Source organism: Phalacrocorax aristotelis, chromosome 10 (assembly GCF_949628215.1).
Source record: "Phalacrocorax aristotelis chromosome 10, bGulAri2.1, whole genome shotgun sequence".
Classification (NCBI taxonomy): Eukaryota; Metazoa; Chordata; class Aves; order Suliformes; family Phalacrocoracidae; genus Phalacrocorax; species Phalacrocorax aristotelis.
Window position 1 is genome coordinate 18,082,452 of NC_134285.1, and position 18,660 is coordinate 18,101,111.

General features: G+C 45.5%; 1 protein-coding gene across 5 annotated transcripts in view; it reads left to right on the forward strand.

Moving 5' to 3' along the window:
• The window catches only part of AMBRA1 (autophagy and beclin 1 regulator 1), a 152,728-nt gene that overhangs the window by 11,264 nt on the left and 122,804 nt on the right, over positions 1-18,660 (forward strand). For 3 of the 5 annotated variants that reach the window (XM_075105471.1, XM_075105473.1, XM_075105472.1), the window contains exons 2-7: positions 69-324; positions 579-637; positions 1,351-1,534; positions 2,214-2,386; positions 3,167-3,233; positions 3,827-5,286. In XM_075105471.1, the coding sequence (XP_074961572.1) occupies positions 190-324; positions 579-637; positions 1,351-1,534; positions 2,214-2,386; positions 3,167-3,233; positions 3,827-5,286 (2,078 nt within the window). In that variant the 5' untranslated portion in view covers positions 69-189. The remainder of the gene's footprint in view (positions 1-68; positions 325-578; positions 638-1,350; positions 1,535-2,213; positions 2,387-3,166; positions 3,234-3,826; positions 5,287-18,660) is intronic. The other 2 variants (XM_075105475.1, XM_075105474.1) reach the window with 1 other exon arrangement.

The window sequence follows — 18,660 nt, forward strand, 5'->3', positions numbered from 1 at the left end:
TAAAGCTCTTACATCATCTGGTGATCAAGGTAAAAGCTGCCTTCCTTATCATTCTCTTCTCTTTCTAGGTTTCCATGAAGATAAGCAATTGAAATGTGGATAGCCTATCTGTAGCTTGGTGGTGGTTGTCATCTGGAGCCTGCCGGTGTCTCCTCCCAGTAGTTGTTGTAACATTGGCTGCTGAGAGCTATGAAGGTTGTACTGGAGAAGAATGCCGTCCGCATCCTGTGGGGTAGGGAACGGGGTACCCAAGCCTTGGGTGCTCAGCGGCTCCTGCAGGAGTTGGTGGAGGATAAAACCCGATGGATGAAATGGGAGGGCAAGGTAAGGTTGTGGGATAGAGGTGCATAGCTTGATCTTGGAGTGGGGGACGGGCGGCAGGGATTTGAAATAAATTGTCTTGTGATTGTACATTTGATGCGTTACACTTGATATGCTCTCTGGCTCTGTTCAGTTCCTGCAGTGATGTGATACTAGATATGTTCCTGCAGCGGGTTCCCCTTGTTGTCTGTGTGGCTTACAGTTAAAGTGTGATCATATGACACTTGCAACACTTCCTGCTTTGTTGGCTTTTTCAGAAAGTTGAGTTACCAGACAGTCCACGCTCCACCTTCTTGCTGGCGTTTAGTCCAGACAGGTAATTAACTCCTAGTTCGTTCCCTGTTTCAGCAGTCTCCTTATACTTACAAAAGTGATCGGAGGCTTGTGCCCGTTGTCCAGTCCTGAATAGCCAAGTGAAACTTCTGGTTCCCAACACGCATGGATGAAATGTGCGCACCTTCCTAATCTCACAGCTTCGAGTGTAGTTGGTGTTCAATTTCTGAGGTACCCAAGCAATGTGTAGTTCTAAGGAAAAACAATCTGTGCGGTCACCGTAGGATTTCATAAGAAACATGAGGCAGTAAAGGGTGTTTTAGCACAACATGCCAAGTGATGTGGCACGCCCGCTGGGATATCTAGGACGAAAGAACAGAGCAGAATGTGTGTGTTGGAAGCAGAAATGGAGGTGGGGATCTCTCTTAGCGTCACTTGATTTGACAGTGGTTGAGATGGTGTGGAGAACTGGGAACGTTTATCTGCCCCTAACTGTCACTCAGGAGCTCCTTCTGAGCTGCATGTTCATTCTGACTTTCAAGGTCAAGTTTGTGTTCATGTTTGCATGGACCCTGAAATCTGGCTACAGGAAGCTTTGTGACCATTGGTGAAACAGTAGCCTCTTACCCTTTGACCTCTTTGTGGGAGAGCTGCTGGGTTAAGTGTGAACAGACCCTGTTGAGATGAAGCTAACCGTGGTCTGGTTTCGCTCTACTCTTCTCACGCTAATGTTTGTCCTACCTTCTGCATTCCCAGGACCCTAATGGCTTCCACACATGTGAACCACAACATCTACATCACTGAGGTGAAAACGGGCAAGTGTGTTCATTCCTTGGTTGGACATCGCCGCACTCCCTGGTGTGTCACCTTCCATCCCACCATCCCAGGCCTCATTGCTTCGGGATGCCTAGATGGGGAGGTTAGAATTTGGGATTTACACGTAAGTCTTTCCTGAAACATATGTGCCTTTGGTACTTGTTGGGTGGTGTCTTTTTTTGTCTGAGTTTGTTTCCCAAATCTTGCCTGGTGAGAGAGCTCTTTGGAAGCTTTGCTGGGACCTGTCTCTAAAAGCACAGAACAGGTCATAGCTATCCTCTCCTGTCTAGAGAGGAGATGACTGATTCTTCGTTCAGTCCCGCCAGGTAGGTCATGCTCCTTAGCCACGCGTCTTTATTTCATTAGAGCGGTACAGATAACACTGGAGAACTTTGTGCAAGGTGCCTGTTTAGCTTATGTGAAAGATGTGCCATTTTTCATTCCACTGAGCATATATGAACTCTTCATTAGAGAAGCTGCTGCTCTGCAAGTTCTACCTAGTCTGGTGATTGCCACAGAGACAACACACGTATACGTACCTGGTCGATTTGAAATGCAGCATTTTTTTATAAGCTGCTTGAGAAATGCTTCCTACAAATATACACTTACGGTCATTGTTGTAAGTAATGTTATGTTCTAGACATGACATGTGGCCTCTCATATGAGAGCAGCTGCTGTTGTTGCCAAGAAAGCATGTCACTTCCATCTTCTAGGCAGAGTTCTGGAGAGATGGCACATACTTGGGAACCTAATGATCTCAAACTTTGTGAGAAACAGCTTGTGGTTCTTGACTCCTTACTCAGGGTGGAAGTGAGAGCTGGTTCACAGATAGCAACAATGCCATTGCATCGCTTGCTTTTCATCCTACGGCTCAGCTCTTGCTGATTGCAACTGCCAATGAGATACATTTCTGGGACTGGAGTCGTCGGGAGCCTTTTGCAGTGGTGAAAACAGCCAGTGAAATGGAGCGGGTCAGGTGAGTTCTTGCTTCTCGAGGAAGAGAACGCTTGTATGTGAAAATGGTCAGATCTGGGGAACGTGGGGGGGTTGCTCTCGGATGCCACATTCTCTGCAGTGGGGCAGTGGAGAGAAGCATTGCTTGCAGCTCCTTGACACAGCTGGTAGAAAAACACTTCTGTGCACAGGAAAAAAAGCAATTGTCAATAATAGGTCAGCTTGGTTGTTCATATTTGTAATCAGACGTGGGCCCAGTAAATGCCCAGGACCTACTTCATGTTCATTTGTAAGTTTGGTAATTAAACTTGTCAGCCATAAGGATGAGAGAACCCAGAAGTTGCTGGAAGAGTGTGCTGAGCTATTACTTTAGTGTAGTTACAGAGGAAACTGTGTTGCTGGAAACTTGATGCCTTCTTCTAAGCAATTTAAAATAAGTCAATGATGTAACATTCAAGGGAAGTTAATCTCTCCCTTTGTACCAAACTCCATTTGGTAGTATATATGTACCTATTCATCAGAATTTCCCGGCTATTTCAGTTGATACAGCGGTACTTGCTTCTAGCTTTTTTACTTCTGTATGGTGTTGCTGTGGACTGTATAGTAGCTGCAGTCTTCAGCTAGATGTTTTCTTCTTCATGCGTAAACTTTTTGACATCCTTCAGAAGATGATGATAGTAATGTAGTAATGTTCTCGTTGCAAGTATTTCATGTGGGATTTTCTTCCCTGCTGTGTTGAACTTCCTGTGTCACTGTGGGACATGAACTGGTGATTGATACTCTGGCTCTGTTTTTGTTTTAGGCTGGTACGGTTTGATCCCTTGGGACATTACTTGCTCACAGCAATTGTTAACCCTTCTAACCAGCAGGTAAGGGGAATGTCAGTACCTGTACCGACTGACTAATTACAAGGTGCTCTACATACATTAAGCCCATACATACATACATTCCTAAGCAGCCTGGTGCTTTTGTGAAAACCTGAAGTACTTCTAAGCCAAGTTTTGTGTCACCTTTACTGGTCACGTGAATGCTCTTGTGTTATGCACAGGGATATTAAAGAGCTGTCCAAAGTCTGTCTGTTTTGGCCTCACTGTCTCGGTGGTGGTGGGACAGATGTCCCAATGGCCCTGCTCTTTCAGTTCTGTTGTGACGTTCTGCTGGATTTGAAGTCTATGCAAGGTATTAACAATGCTTCCTGTGGCTGCTGACCCTCAGATGGATGCTTCTGTTGGTATGAACAATGTATTGTCAAAGCTCACTGGGCTGTAGGAAGAGGTGGTCTGGATCCATAAAATGAACTTTGAACTAAAGAGTCAGCTGGTTTCCCACAAGTCAAGGCCTCTAGGAAGGGACTTACTGCATCCTTTCATCTGTCTGGGGTGGTAGCTGGCCTTCTGCTAGTTATTTGGAGGTGTAGGATTTTGCTGTGAGGTGACTGAACTTTGACTGCTTCCTTCTGCAGAGTGACGAGGAAGTTGAAATCTCTGTGGACAGCACAGAGATGCCGCATTATCGCCAGCGCGCTATCCTTCCTTCTCAGCCTGTGAGGCGCACACCACTTCTCCACAACTTCCTGCACATGTTGTCCTCCCGCTCCTCTGGCATACAGGTGGGAGAGCAAAACAGTGTTCAAGACTCTGCTACCCCATCCCCTCCACCACCTCCACCACCACCACCTCCGCCTCCAGCCAGTGAGAACACAAGGGCATTGGTCTATAACAGGCTCCGGGAGCATGTCAGCTATCCCACAGCAGAGTGCTGCCAGCACCTGGGGATGTTGTGCCTTTGCAGCCGATGCTCTAGTGCAAGACTTCCTTCTTCTCTCTTTCCACACCAGGAAAACGCACCCTCCACATCTTCTGGGGCCACTGGCACTTCCTTCTCCTCTGTGCAGACAGAGCCTTATCAACCCCCAGAGCAGGCATCCATCGCACAGGAGGAACAGGGGATACTTAACAGGCCCTCCGCTTTCAGCACGGTTCAGAGCAGCACCGCTGGCAACACCCTGCGCAACCTTAGCCTGGGCCCCACACGGCGTTCCCTCAGCGGCTCACTGGCAGGCCACCAGCCCCGGTACCAGCAGTCTGTCAGAGAGATGGCTTCGGGCTTAGGTGGGTCTGACTGGTCCAGGACAGTGCTGAACATGAACTCTCGGTCAGAGCTGGAAGCCATGCCTCCTCCTAGGACCAGTGCCTCTTCCGTGAGCTTGCTGTCAGTGCTGAGGCAGCAGGAGGGAGGCTCCCAGGCATCCGTCTATACCTCTGCAACAGAAGGCAGGGGCTTTCTGGCCCCAGGGGCTGAGGCAGACAGCGGTAACAGCGCTGGCCCAAGCAATCCGGCCAGCATTCGTAATGAGCTTCAGTGTGATTTAAGGCGGTTCTTCCTGGAATATGACCGGCTTCAGGAGTTAGATCAGGGGATTGGTGGGGAGCCCAGCCAGTCACAACAGGCTCAAGAAATGCTCAACAACAACATTGAGACTGATCGGCCGGGTCCCTCCCATCAGCAGACTCCACACAGCAGTGAAAACAATTCCAATTTGTCCCGGGGTCACCTGAACCGCTGTCGCGCTTGTCATAACCTGCTGACCTTTAACAACGACACGCTGCGCTGGGAAAGAAGCACGCCTAGCTACACACCGGGGCAGGTCCAAAGCACATTTGAGGGTGTGCCTCCAAATACCAGCCAGGTGCAGCCTGCAGAGAGAACCGAGGGCAGAGCTCCTGCCTCTAGCAGGCTGCAGCTGGGCAGTTCTTCCACCCCACAAGAGGAGAGGACTGTGGGAGTAGTCTTTAACCAGGAGACGGGGCACTGGGAAAGAGTTTACAGCCAGTCAGCTTCAAGCAGACCTGGGAATGTATCACAGGAGGCCTTAAACCAGGAAATGCCTGAGGAAAGCTCAGAGGAGGATTCACTCAGGAGGTAAGATATATGCTTGGTCTTCCCCTTCTGTTTTTTTCTTAAACTTTCCCATCTAGTCTGAGTTTGTCAGTGTTTTCAGAGTTAACCTTTTCTCATGTGGTCATGTGCTATTTATGTAGATGAAAATAGAGATGTTGCCTTGATGTCTTTTATAGCTGCCATTGTCATGCTGCAGGTAGGTTCTGAGGGCATCTCTGAGGACAAACACCAGACCTCTGAATGGGAAAGGAGAACAGCAGTACAGACAGGCAAAAGTACGGGCTCTGGCAGCAGATAGATCTCTGGGGCAAACTCCACGCCTGGTGTTTCCCAGACACTGCAGAAGGGTGGGAACACAGGATGTGTTAGTCTCTGTGCCCTGTACCATGCATGTGCTGCACGCGGAGAAGCTACACAGGGTAGGCATGGAAAATTGGGCATGACTAGTGAGAATTGCTTTCTTGAGTGCCGTGTCTTGTTGAGGTTGTACTTGTGAAGTTGGAAGGGTTAACAGTCGTTTCCTTGGTGTTGCCGTATAAGGCAAAAAAGGTCAAAGCTTGGTCAGTGGTTTGGGCATATACCCTAGTTCTGAGTGTTTGGTCAAACCCATGCACTTTGCTTGCCTTTGATAAAGAGGTAAGTTTTGAAAGTGGCTCCCGCTGATCTGTATCTAGGGCGAACTGATTGGGGGTGTGCTGATCACTGAAAATTTTTGGCTCTGCTGTATTCTTTTCTAAGAAGGTGATTCTTTCTTGGAAGGGTGTTGTGGGTTTTTTTTTTGTTTTTAATACTTCAGATGTGTTACAGGAAACAGACTGAGTCAAATCAAACTTGCTCCAGGAAGGACCTGTGCTTTGTGTGAAAGTGTCTCTAACCAGCTTGTATAGACGATTCAGCTACATTGGTAGTTTGGACAGGGTTTCCCTACTGGGTTTCAGTTTGACATACTCTCTGTCAAGTGGTGTGTGCGCTTGTCAGAGCAAAGGTCCGGTCCTGCTGTTTCTTGGAAGGAGATGCTTTGTGCTGTAGGAAAGCAAAGTTTCCAGGTTGGATGCAGACGTAATTGAGGAGGCTTTGTATGCAGCAATGCCTGAGGAAAGGGAATTCTTTCCTCCTTCCTGTAGATAAGCTGCTTATATGCAGGCTGGAAGAGCGGCTGCCTCTCTTGTTGCTGTAGTTGCATAGCAAGTAAGCGGTCATGAAATTATTCATCTGCTTCTAAATCCTTGCCCTAGATTTTGGGTTGTGTTTTTGGTTTTTTTTTTTTTTAACCTGCCATAGTGAGAGTCTCGAGCTGATTACACGGTAACTACTTCTTTCTTGGGCCTGGACTTACCTGCTCTTAATTTAAATCAGTTATTGTCTATTCCCCTATTAAAGGGCAGAGAGGTGAGAAGGAGCTAACAAATTTACCTTTAAAATGCCACTTGAGTAAGTCTTGCATTATCTTTCCTTTGAAATAGCTGTACATGCTCATAATGTCTCCACTATGTTGCTAGCTCTCTGGGCCGAGTCACTGAGTCACCGTAGGCCAGAAATAATGGGGGAAAATAACCTTCTTGATCAGGCGGTTGGCACATATTTGGACAATGAGGTGTGGTGGGATCTGTAGATGTGATCTTTTCTGTGGGAGCTGTATAATTTAAAAATGCCCTGAGGTGGATAACTCGGTCCACCCCAGTGTGCAGGAGCTTGATGGGTTGCTGCCTGACAGCTGGAGTCCTGTGACTAAATGTCTGGGTTACTTTGCCTGTTGCCCATGGTGGTTGCCACTGCCTGCTCAGTGGCTGTAGCACCTGTGCAGGGTTAGTTGCCTACCTGGTCACCTGTGTGAACAGGTTCTTTTTGCTGAGACATTGATTTGGAGTGTGTAGTTTGATGTGTGAGTTTAATTCCAGAGGAATTCCTATAGGATGAAACCTTTAGTGGAACCTATTTGGCAGAGGTTGCTGAGAAGCTCATAGGGACTCCTGTTTTCCCAGTCTCCTGCTTCTGTTATCAGGCCTTTCTCAAGAACAGGCATGGCAGGGGCTTCTGCTTCCCTTCTAACTGAAGTTAACTGTAGAGTAGTGAGTTCAGGAAGCTGAGAGCAGTGAGCAGTCTGGTATTAAATGCTCATGGCAATTTCCTTCAAGTAAAACTTCATTTCCTTTCCTGTTAAACACATTGGGTGGACTTGTGGGGAGTCTTATGAAATCTTTCCTCTTAAAAGGAACCCTGCATGTGGGATAGCTATATCCTGCAGGTGTAGGTGTTTTCCCTTCTTGAACTAGCTGTTATATTTTTCCTTATAGAGCAATAACAAGTCAGCAACAACCCACTTCCATGATTTTTGCATAGAATTAACATCCTCAGGTCCATTGATCTTGCCTCCTAGACCTAGGGTGTGCTCTCCCATTGGAACTGCTGAAACCACTCCTGCACAGCAGAGTCCAAAATGTCTCTTAACCTTTGCAGCTGCAGAAGCGTATAAAGATGGTGACTAAGGTTCATGAGATGTGAACCGCTAAAAATGATGGGGAAATAGAGGAAGCAAGGTAAGCCGTCAAGCCTGAGAGTGCGAATGATAACTGTGTACACGCGTTCAATCAATGTAATTTTGTGCCTGTGGACCTCAGGTTAGTTGTTATTGCTGGGGGACACGCATGTATTTGCTTGTAACCTGTTTCGTATTCTGTTCTTTGTCTCTCCATTAGATGTCCTCATTGGGCAATTGAGCTCTGTATTCAAAGGCTAGCTGAAAAACTTAAGATAAAAGTTGCATCTGGAAACTGAGTGTGTACATTCTCATTCCCTGTCCATGGGGACGGTTCGTTCCTTGAGTTGGCTTGCCTGGCTGAGAAGTAGGTTGCTGGGAAGATATTGCCATAGAGAGTCAGTTGAGTAGTTTAATGAAGGTTGTTTCTCTTTGAATTCTGTTGATGCAGCTATGCCAGCTGTGTAGGGAGAGAATTCTGCTCTTTCTGATGGCACTGGGCTAATTATGAAGGGATTAATAAGCATGTAATGAAGATATTCCTGACTAACAGGTCTGGCACTTTTGTTGGGAGGAACATGTCTCTGAGAGCCTTGGCAGCCCAGCAGCCGTGTCACATTCGGCTTGGCCTGAAAGCAGCACAGGTGTTGAGCTGTGTGCTTCTTGAAGCTGTGTCAGTGGGGTATTAAACTAGGAAAGGTTTATGGTCTACCTTAAGCAGAAGTTGGTGAGACTGAGCTTCAGCTTTTCTGAGGTTCTCCAGGCTGATCACATTAATTCAAATGTAGGGTTTTTTCCCCTGTGCATCTTATCTTTGCCTCACTTCTAACATCAAAGTGAAAAGAGCCTCAGAAATCCCTGAAGCTATCATGTGAAATGTGCTGCAAAAAATCGGTGATAGAAACTATTGGCAAGATCTGGATGAAGAAAAGATAATTGAGCAACAGATGATAGCTAGTTTAATTTTTCTAGAACTTCCTGTTAATTAAAAAATGGGTTGAGGAAGCGTTGTGTAGGTCTTAGTGAGGGAAAAGATCCTGTAAGTACTTTAAGTTATTGTTGCTGTGTGTGGCAATTCATTTTTGTAATGAAAAGTTGAACAGGGAATGAGAGGATTCTCTTAGTGAGCTGCTTGAGAGTAGCTAGTGTCACCTTAAGAAAATGATGTATAAAATCCTAGCAGTGGTCTCCACTGAAATATATCTCCGCTCATCAATTAATGACAGGTACAGCGCAATGCTGTCTGATCCAGGTCATCAAATGCCACCTCTTTGGTGATTTTAATATGACACAAGTGGTATTTACAGAGCTGGTGTGTTATTTCACAAAAAAGGAAAATACTTTGGTTTTATATCTAGGGGTGCTTCTTGGTTCTGGCCTGGCACACCAGGCCACAGCCTTTCTAGAATGGATGCAAGGAGCAAGTAGTGCCATGTGTGTCCCTGTTGACATATTTCAAACCTTGTTCTGTGAAACAATCCTTAGAAAGGGGGAACAGAAATACACAAAAGGCAAGTAGTCCTCTACACATTCAAGATTTAGCTGCTTGTAGTATATTAAGGGGGCAATTCTGATGTTGTTTACCTGTCTCTTTTGACTAGAGATTTGAATGAATTACTGAAAATGAAAGATGAGTCCTGCCCTGTTGCCAGACAGGTTTGCATGAAACATGTTTCATGAGGAAATGCTTATTATCCTTATTCTTCCATTAAGAAGCTTTGTCTGGCAATTATGTTAAGCTTCCCTAACCACTCCATCACACTCATTCCAGAGGTCAAATTCTGTAGGCTGTAGTACTGAGTAACTTCTGTGCCTATGTCTTATGAATGCATACTGGTTTTGCCTTGCCTCACCTATTTAGTTTGGCAGACAAGAAAGACTGTTGAAGTTACCTGAAAATCTGAGAAGTCTTTTGAGCTGTCCTGGGTGATGGTTTTGCCATGCACACAGGTAGGAAGGAGTATATGTGAGGTGGGGGAGTTTGCAGTGTCTGGGGACACTTGTATGAACTCCTTTATTTTGTTTGTTAGTGTATAAAAGTTCAGAGTCCACAGTGCTGTGCCAATAATTGACCTGCTGAAGTCACACAGCTGACCAGAGCCATTGCTTTTTGATGTGTTTTGCTCGGTTGGATGCAGTGTGTGCAAGTGCCCACATGCAGACCAGTTTCCCTGGAACCGCCTAAGAGGGTCCAGGGTGAAATTTCTGGTTTTTATTTTGCCAGCTCTTGTCTGAAGATTGAGGTCACTCCTGCCTGCCTTCTTGCTATCACAGTGTGAACCCAGTCGTCTTTTCTGAGCTAAGGTTATGGGGTACTCAGCAATCCAGGATTTCTGTCTAGGTGAGAGGAGAAAACAAAAGGTTTATGAATATGATCCAGTCATCGGTGCTATACATCATTAATTAGTCTGGGTGTGTTCCCTTTCCCTTAGAGAGGTATAAACGTTCTGCCTGTGATTTCACCTGGTAGCCAAATGCAGACCTCTGTTCTGTCTGTTCCCCTTTAGATTTTTCAGAATTTCATTTCCATATTGCTTTTCAGCCACAAGAGGGTAGTGTTGCTTCTGCTCCTTGCTTCCCCCATCTCTTTTCGGAACCAGAAAGTTCCTGAGCTCTTGCATAAAGAAAACAAGGCAGCTTGAGGACCTCACCAGTCCTAAATTGCAGCTCGTCCCTTAGTTACCATACATTTGCAAGTTCCTCAATGTATGTGGAAAGGCATGAATGGGGATCAGGAGGGGAAACAGCTCTGAATGCAAGCAAGGGAGCGGTTTATCCTCTTGCCTTTTGTAAGGGTTTGAAAGGGACAGATGTGGATCTCGAGGTGAAGCAGGTATTTTGTTTTTCTGACGTGCAAATGCCCATGAGTTAGAGTTGTAGAAGAACAACTTTGCAGAATTTGTCAGGACTTCTTGCTCCTTGCCTACCAAGCCTGGAGCAGACCTTTGTTTGCAGTCTGCCTTGTCAAAGGTTTTGTCTGCATTTAAATGCTTGCTCATCCATCCTCAGAAGACTTCCATAATATGGGGTTTATTTTCTGGAGGAATGCTTGGCAGATGTTGACTGGAGCCTTCGTGGTCATGTATTCCAAGGGGCTGTGTTTATTTTCTTGTTCAAGTATGCTGTGAGCTGTTACCTAAACTTTTGTGCTTTTCCATAAGAAGGCTGTGAACACGTTTGGATTTTTGTTTGTGGGTTTTTTTTTTTCCTGATGCAAATAAGCATGGCTTACTCATGGCCATGGGGGTATGCATGTTCCAGTTCTAAATTGTAGATATGGTGTTGACTTGTGGTTGAGCTGGGACCAGTCTGTGTTTAAAGTAGATTGACAGGGTAGAAATGCTCCCATTCCTGCCCAGCAGTAGTGAGTACTGTATATGAAATGGAAAAGCGTGTTGTCACTTTTACAGCTTGCTCTTGAGTTCCTGCTGTAGCCTAAGCTTCTGATGTGCTGCTCTGGTTTTTTATTTAAATGACCAGGATGTTGAGATCTCTGCATATATTGGCTTCTGGCAGCTTTCTCACTGTGTAAAGCACTGAATGAAAAGGTATATGTCGCTCGTATCTTAGCCTTAAAAACAAAACACTGCCTTGTTCCCTGCTGGGGGTACAGTTGCCTGCTAAGAGACACTTATGTGACTGAAATTTCTCATGAAAATAAGAGAAGAGGGTAGTGCTACTCCCTTTACTTTTTTCGGAGGAGGCGACTAAAGCAGGAGGGAATTGTGTTACCTAAAGCTCACAAAATGTATCTTGTGGCAGAGACAGAACACACACCTAGTGTATTTTGTCTTGTTTTTTTCCTTATTTAACAAAACCTGTGTTGTTACTATTTTTTTCTAACTGCTTATAGCAGTCGTGGCTTGCTTATTCAAGTATTTAGTATCTGTTGTGGCAGTGATGCGTTGAGTTCACTGAAAAAGGGGGACTTGAGCAGGAGTCTGTCTTTCACAGCAGCCTCCTAGAGAAGCTGGAGGCTCATGGCTCAGACAGAGGTACTCTTTGCTGGGTGAAAAAACTGGCTGGACGGCCGAGCCCAGAGAGTTGTGGTGAACGGAGCTAAATCCAGCTGGGGGCCGGTCGTGCATGGGGTTCCCCAGGGCTCAGTGCTGGGGCCAGTCTTGTTTAATATCTTTATCAATGATCTGGATGAGGGGATCGAGCGCACCCTCAGTAAGTTTGCAGACAACACCGAGTTGGGTGGGAGTGTCGATCTGCTTGAGGGTAGGAAGGCTCTGCAGAGGGACCTGGACAGGCTGGATCGATGGGCTGAGGTCAACTGGATGAGGTTTAACAAGGCCAAGTGCTGGGTCCTGCCCTTGGGTCTCAAGTGCAACGCTACAGGCTTGGGGAAGAGTGACTGGAAAGCTGCCCAGTGGAGAAGGACCTGGAGGTGCTGGTTGACAGCTGTCTGAACACGAGCCAGCAGTGTGCGCAGGTGGGCAAGGTGGCCAAGAGCGTCATGGCTTGTATCAGGACTAGTGTGGCCAGCAGGAGCAGGGAGGTGATTGTGCCCCTGTACTCAGCACTGGTGAGGCCGCACCCTGAGTCCTGTGTTCAGCTTTGGGCCCCTCAGGACAAGAAGGACACTGAGGTGCTGGAGCATGTCCAGAGAAGGGCAACAAAGCTGGTGAAGGTTCTGGAGAACAAGTCGGATGAGGGAACTGGGGTTGTTTAGTCTGTAGAAGAGGAGGCTGAGGGGAGACCTTATTGCTCTCTGCAACTACCTGAAAGGAGGTTGTAGTGAGGTGGGTGTTGGTCTCTCCTCCCAAGTTACTAGTGATAGAACGAGAGGAAATGGCCTCAACTTGCACCTGGGGAAATTTAGAACAGGGTATTAGGAAAAATTTCTTCACTGAAAGAGTGGTCAGGCATTGGAACAGGCTGCCCAGGGTGGTGGTGGAGTCACCATCCCTGGAGGTGTTCAAAAAAAACCATGTAGATGTATCACTTGGGGGCATGGGGGTGTTGGGTTGATGGTTGGACTTGATCCTAGAGGTCTTTTCCAACCTTAATGATTCTGTGATTCTAGGAGTGCACACCTCTGAGCTGTGGGGAGGAGAGGCAGCAGTACAATGCTGGCAGCTCAGACTGCCTGTCAGTGGGAATGTGGCCTGTGCCTAGTCTAAATGGACCTACCCGTTATAATTTCTCCCCTCCCCTTACATTCAGGCCCATTACTTGTGGAAACCTTGCTAGCCTGGTGTCCTGCTATTTGTATTTTAGGGTCAGCATTTTGCTTGAACATACGGTAGACCTTACCTGTGCTGTGGAAAGAAGGGTCTTCTGGCACCCTTGTAGCCTGCATGTGTAACATGGCAGTTTCAGAAAGTTTATGCTGTGCTGTTTTCAGGCTTGGTAGGAGATAATTCCAAAGATGCTTGTTACAATTCTTGAAAATGATGGTGATAGAGATAAGTAATGTCTCAGTAGTTAGTGAGGAACAGTGGGGTAAATAGAAGTTTTGAAGGGGTTTGCAAGCAGAGACAAGAGGTTCAGGTTTGTGGTTGGGGAAAGGGGCTTGAGGAGAGAAGGCCAAAACTGACAGGTGTGGGAATTATTTCTGGAAATGCTAGCCTGGACATGCCGGAATGAATGAAGACCTAATTTGTCAGTAGTGAAGTCATAATCTGAAGGTGACATGAACATTTAGGCATATAATTGGCTGAGGTGATGGGTGATGTGTCCAGGTAGTGGACAAACTTGACAAGGATTGTTTGGCTTGATTATTGGTTGATGTCTACGTGAGCTCTGAGGTTGTTGCTGCCACTCATCCAGCTTTGTGGGTTTTTTTCTGGATAAAGCGTGCTGTCTCTGTGGGCAGGAAAGACTTTGTTTTACTGAGTAGTAGAATTTTAAGCTCTTGAATATGCTGATGGTTGTTATGTGGAAGAGCAAGGGAAAGAGGTGCCTGGTTTCTTGCTCAAAGGTTCGTCCCCTTGCCTTTGCTGGTTTCCTGATTTAAGAATAATATAAATTTGCTAGAGCCCTTTTACTTCATTACTGAGTGTTGGTGAGGGGAAAAAATGATGCCTTGTGCTTTCCCTCGTGCAGTGACTAATGGAGGTCGCTCCCTGCTGCGGAGCTTCCATGAGTACTTCAGAAAGCTGAGCATGTGTAGGCTTCACCAGACTTGCAGAAAGGCTTAAGCCTTCTTTTCTTTTTCTTGACCTGAATTTAAATATACAGCAGGGACTGTATATTGTGTAGCACACAAAAAGATTCTTTTTGCCATGTTACTCTTGCAGTAGCTTGGCTTGCAAATGAAGCAAGTGTAGAAATAACTCTGCTTTCTCAAATATCTTCATGGTGTTTCCCCAGTCAAACCACTCCCCTTCTCCCACCTCTGTTTTTGGTAGTCCAGGCCTAGCAATGAGGAGTTCACCTATAAAAGAGGTAAACTTTGGTTCTCTGTGGTCTCCAGGAAACGGAGACCTGTTTCCCTACAGGTGTCTGTCTATGGGATTGTTCTGGGACTTTGCTTTGTGTTCGCCTGCTCCAGCATGGCAGCAAGGGATTTTGCTAAACTGGATTCCATTGATGTTTCTTTATGAGGTATATGGTTCCAAATGGGATTACTTTTGTGCTTCTACTGAGGAGTAATGAGAACTACAGTTCGGTGGGTTGGGGTTTTTTCTTGGTTTTGTTGGTGGTTTTTTTTGTTTGTTTGTGGTTTGGGTTTTGTGGTTTTTTTTTTTTAGGAAGTCCTGTATAAGATGACTGTACAACAAAGATATTAGGTAAAGACAGATTGCTTAGAAGTTGAAAGACAGCTGACTTCAAATGGATAGCTATTTGAGGATCCCATAAAACATACAAGTTTTCAGCTTTCCTACACAGAGGGAAGAAGTGCAAATAGCCTCCCTCTCTTGAAAGCTGTGCTTTGTTAGGTTGTCTGTCTCCTGTGCTGTCTGCACGTGGCATCCCTGCAGCCTCCTGATCCAGCTGCTGCAGGGTGGGCAGCATGTCCAGACAAGCTCACCTCACCTGGAACAGTTGCTCCTGTTCCCATTTTTACTTACGTGCATTGGGTTGATGTACTTACAGGATTCTGTCTAGCGGATGTTGCTCAAGATTAATGGTGGTCTTTGACAGGCTTAAACTATCTAGCTGTGATTCCTAGAGCTTGTTGTCTGGCTTCAGATAAGTAATGTTAAAACAATCTCTGATTTTGGTTTTGGTTTTGTTTTCCTTTTGCCAAGAAACAAGTTGTGGGCAGGCTCTCAGGCTTCCTGTTTCAGGCCTGCTTCCTCAACTAAAAGTTATCTGTAGCTTTCTTGAGAGTGAAGAGGAGCTGGAGGTGTTGGCAGTATAGTATGCCTCTTTTTTTATGTTAATACAAGCCCTTAATTGTTAGATATGCGGTCACTTACATCTATTGCCTGAGTGCACCCATTCTTCGTGCTCTTTCTAAACACACAGCGCATGGTGTGCTTGGGGACAAAGTGCCCTTATGCAATTATTCCCTCCTTATTACAGAATCTGGGCTGGAGAACTTGCAGTAGAGCAGCACGCATCTGCTCTCTGGGCCTGGAGCAAGAGGAGAGGGAGGGACCTATGATCTGCCTCAGTAATACAACTGTAACCAAAATAGTGATGACTCTAGATTTCTCCAGTTGAGCCGTTCTGGTCTGTTCAATAACTAACATGCATTTTAAACACTTTCCACATACATATTTAACTGATTGTGCGAAATGGCTGTTTGTGTGCTGATGTAACTGACCCTCTCCCTTGCTCTTCTTGAGAAAGCACGTGCTGGAACTGAAGACTGTGAATAAACAGGGTTTGTTATCTGCCAGGAAAGTGACTAATTTTTTCTGCTTGAAATGCATTCATATCAAATCCTCCGCCTTTGTGAAGTGGAAGGGCTGGAGTAAGTGGCTGAACTGCCCTGCCGGTCATCTGTTGACCTGACTCTTCATTACTCCAGCCTGAATGAAAGCATTTTAAAGGAAGTAACTGATGTGTGGCGGGACCTCTGTTTTCATAGCCTTAGAAGCCTATGGAGATAATGGCTGCCCCCTCAGGAAGGACACCTCCTCTTCAGTTCCCTATGGAGAAGCAGGAGCCCTGTGTAATTATCCCAGAACTTGACGCAGATTTGCGTGTGTGGGTGAGCAGAGATCTCTGCTGTCCACACAATCTGTGGTGTTGGGAACTCCCAGAACAAGGAGAATTTGAAGCAGACACTACACATACGAAAGTAGGTAGAAGAGCCCTCAGAAGAGTAAAGTTGTCTGCAGGCCGAGGGAGTTCACTCTGTTGGTTACATTCTGGCTGTGCTTTCAAGCCTGTTATCATAACCATGATGACCAGGAACTGATTCCATCTAGCTCCATTTCTCATACAACTGCATGTTGTTAAGGGTCTAGGTGGAAGAATGTGATGTCTGTCTTCAGCTTGGCTGAGATGCATGCCCCATTCTGATCACTGGTATAAAACTGCCACTGTAAAGCAAAATAGCACATGCAGTAAGTTGAGCTGATTTAAATTTCTTCTCTCCTCCCTGCCCCTCAAGTTTTGCCCTTGCAAAAAGAAAGTGGAAGATCTTTTGTCGTTCTTTTCATGTTGGAGTTATTGCCAACCTAATGAATGCTGCCATAGCTGCTCTTGAGCCTTTTCATGTCTATCGTGGATGTGTGCTTCCTCTTGTCTGTTAATGTATTAATTATTCCTCCGGAGCTGTATGATGAGGACCTCTGCATAATGCTCATCTTGCATTCATCTCGCTCATCAACTGAGAATCAGCGTGCTCGTTGTTTGTTCTGATGCATGGCTTTTGTCAGCAGATTAAAAGTGTGACCTTGGGTCCACTTAAAAGATCTGTCATATTCCTTAGAGCCACTGACTTTCCCTATGGTGAGGTCCAAAGGCGCTGTGTAGTTCCTGTGGCATCAGGTGGTAGATGGAAGTTGAAATTCCTTGTCCAAGAGCAGAGGTGAAGTAATAGTGCAATTTGTCATGTGGTATTACTTTCTAGTTGAACTGAAGCAGGTAAACTTTAAAGGGTTAACCAAGTTTGTCTTAAACCGCTGCTTCCTGCCTTGTGATTAGGAGAACTCAAATCCCAATGCTTGTTCTGCTGTTCGAACTCTTACAGTTGTTTCATGTAATTGTGCTCCTTTTCCCTGCACTCCTACCCAAATGTACTGCTTCCCATCCTGGAAGACCTGACGTGCTGTCTGTTTTCTGACTGAGAAATCTTTACAGCTTGTTTTCTACAGGATTCTTGCCCAGAATCAGTGAGGGGGGGGAAAATATTTTTTGTGATAACTTCAGTTGTATTTCAAACCTGCTTCTCTGACAACTCCACACCTCTAGCTGGGAAGGACATCTTCTCTGTCCCTGGTTGCCCTTCAGAGTTAGCACAAGTTCCTTCTTACAAAGAGGCCGAAGTGTTCTACAAAGGCCATGTCTGGAACTTCTCTGTGATCACATATTACATCTTTACTTTGCCTAAAGAAAGGAAATTTTCTTGCAAAGGGTGTTCATTATGTGGAATAACTTTAAAAGAAAAAAAAAAAAAGGTGATTAAAAGAATGCCTGACAGGGCTTGGATACTCAAAAGAAAGGCAGCCACCAAGTCTCACTCCTCACTGAGGATGAGTTGTATGGCGAAGATGGGAACAAGGGGATGGGGGAGCTAACTGAGAGAACTGCAAACATGAGTGTTGAGGTTTTCATCAGTAGTGAAATTCTCAGGGTATTTTTCTTGAAGATGGTTACAGCTGTCTTAAGAAAAGTTTGACTGTTTTGTTTGACTGTTTCTTCTAATCATCTGCTTCTGACCTGTCTAAATTCAAATCTTGATGCCAGGCTAAATCTGCCTAACCATAACCATGTGAAAGCTGAAACAGTCTAGAAATGTTAGCTTAGAGGTATCAGAGCAGATTATGTTAAGGACTTAATTTTAGAGATCATCTTTTCAGGCAATCTTTAGAACTGCATACTGATTGCTTTTTTATTTTAAGCTTGAATATGAAACTGGTGATAGCAATAGTGGTTTTTTGTCTGACAGAACTACAAAACTTCTATGGAAAATGAAGCTCTGGAATAAAATGCTTGATGGCTTCTCCTTATGTGATTTCAGTTTGCTCTTTGAAAGTAGGCAACACGATACAGAGATGTCTGAAATAATTTTTCCTTATTCTTATGAGAAAAGGGAAGGTGGGGGAAACAAGTGGGTTGGGTTCGTTTGGATTTTTGTTTAGAATAGTTTTCTAGTGTTCTATTGAGGCTATAATTGATCTCCAAGAATTAATTTGGCTTGTTAACAGTTAATAATTGAGCTTAGAATTTGAGGGAGGGTAGCAGTGCTCTTGGACAGCTGGAGAATATTCAGCTGTCTTCATGCTTCAGCTTTCGTGTTATCTTTAGGTTAAACATTGCCCAGCGTAAGAGGAAGATGACCTGAAGGAAATCTAGCTTTAAACTGTTGCTATTCTTTGCATTCCTGTGAGGAGCTGCAGGAGCACATCTGTCCGTAGGTGTGAGCGCTCAGGAGAACGGGCTTCTGGCTGTAATTTGGAGGGCTGAGAAAGGGATGTAATATGAAGTAGTGCGGTAATTTCACATCCAAATAGGCAGCAGGGAATATAAAAGCCTTTCCAGGGGGGGATACAAAACCAGGGGAGGAAACTCATATCGACAACGCTGGCAGCTTCTGTACTTCTGCTTCAAAGGATAACAATGAATTGCCCTGTCTTAGGCCTTCTTCATAGCTGAAGGCTGGGACTGTGGGAGAGGCAGGAGTGCTTGCTTCATTTTACTCCTTTGCTCTGGTTGTCAGTGTGCAGCAGCAGCTTAGGGGAATGGCAGCAAACTGAACACCCTTTTGATTTTAAGGAAACTAAGCCTCAGTGCTGTTTGTTAGTGCCCCCCTTTTAGATGGGGAGGAAAGCCCTTCCCTCTGTGTCGTG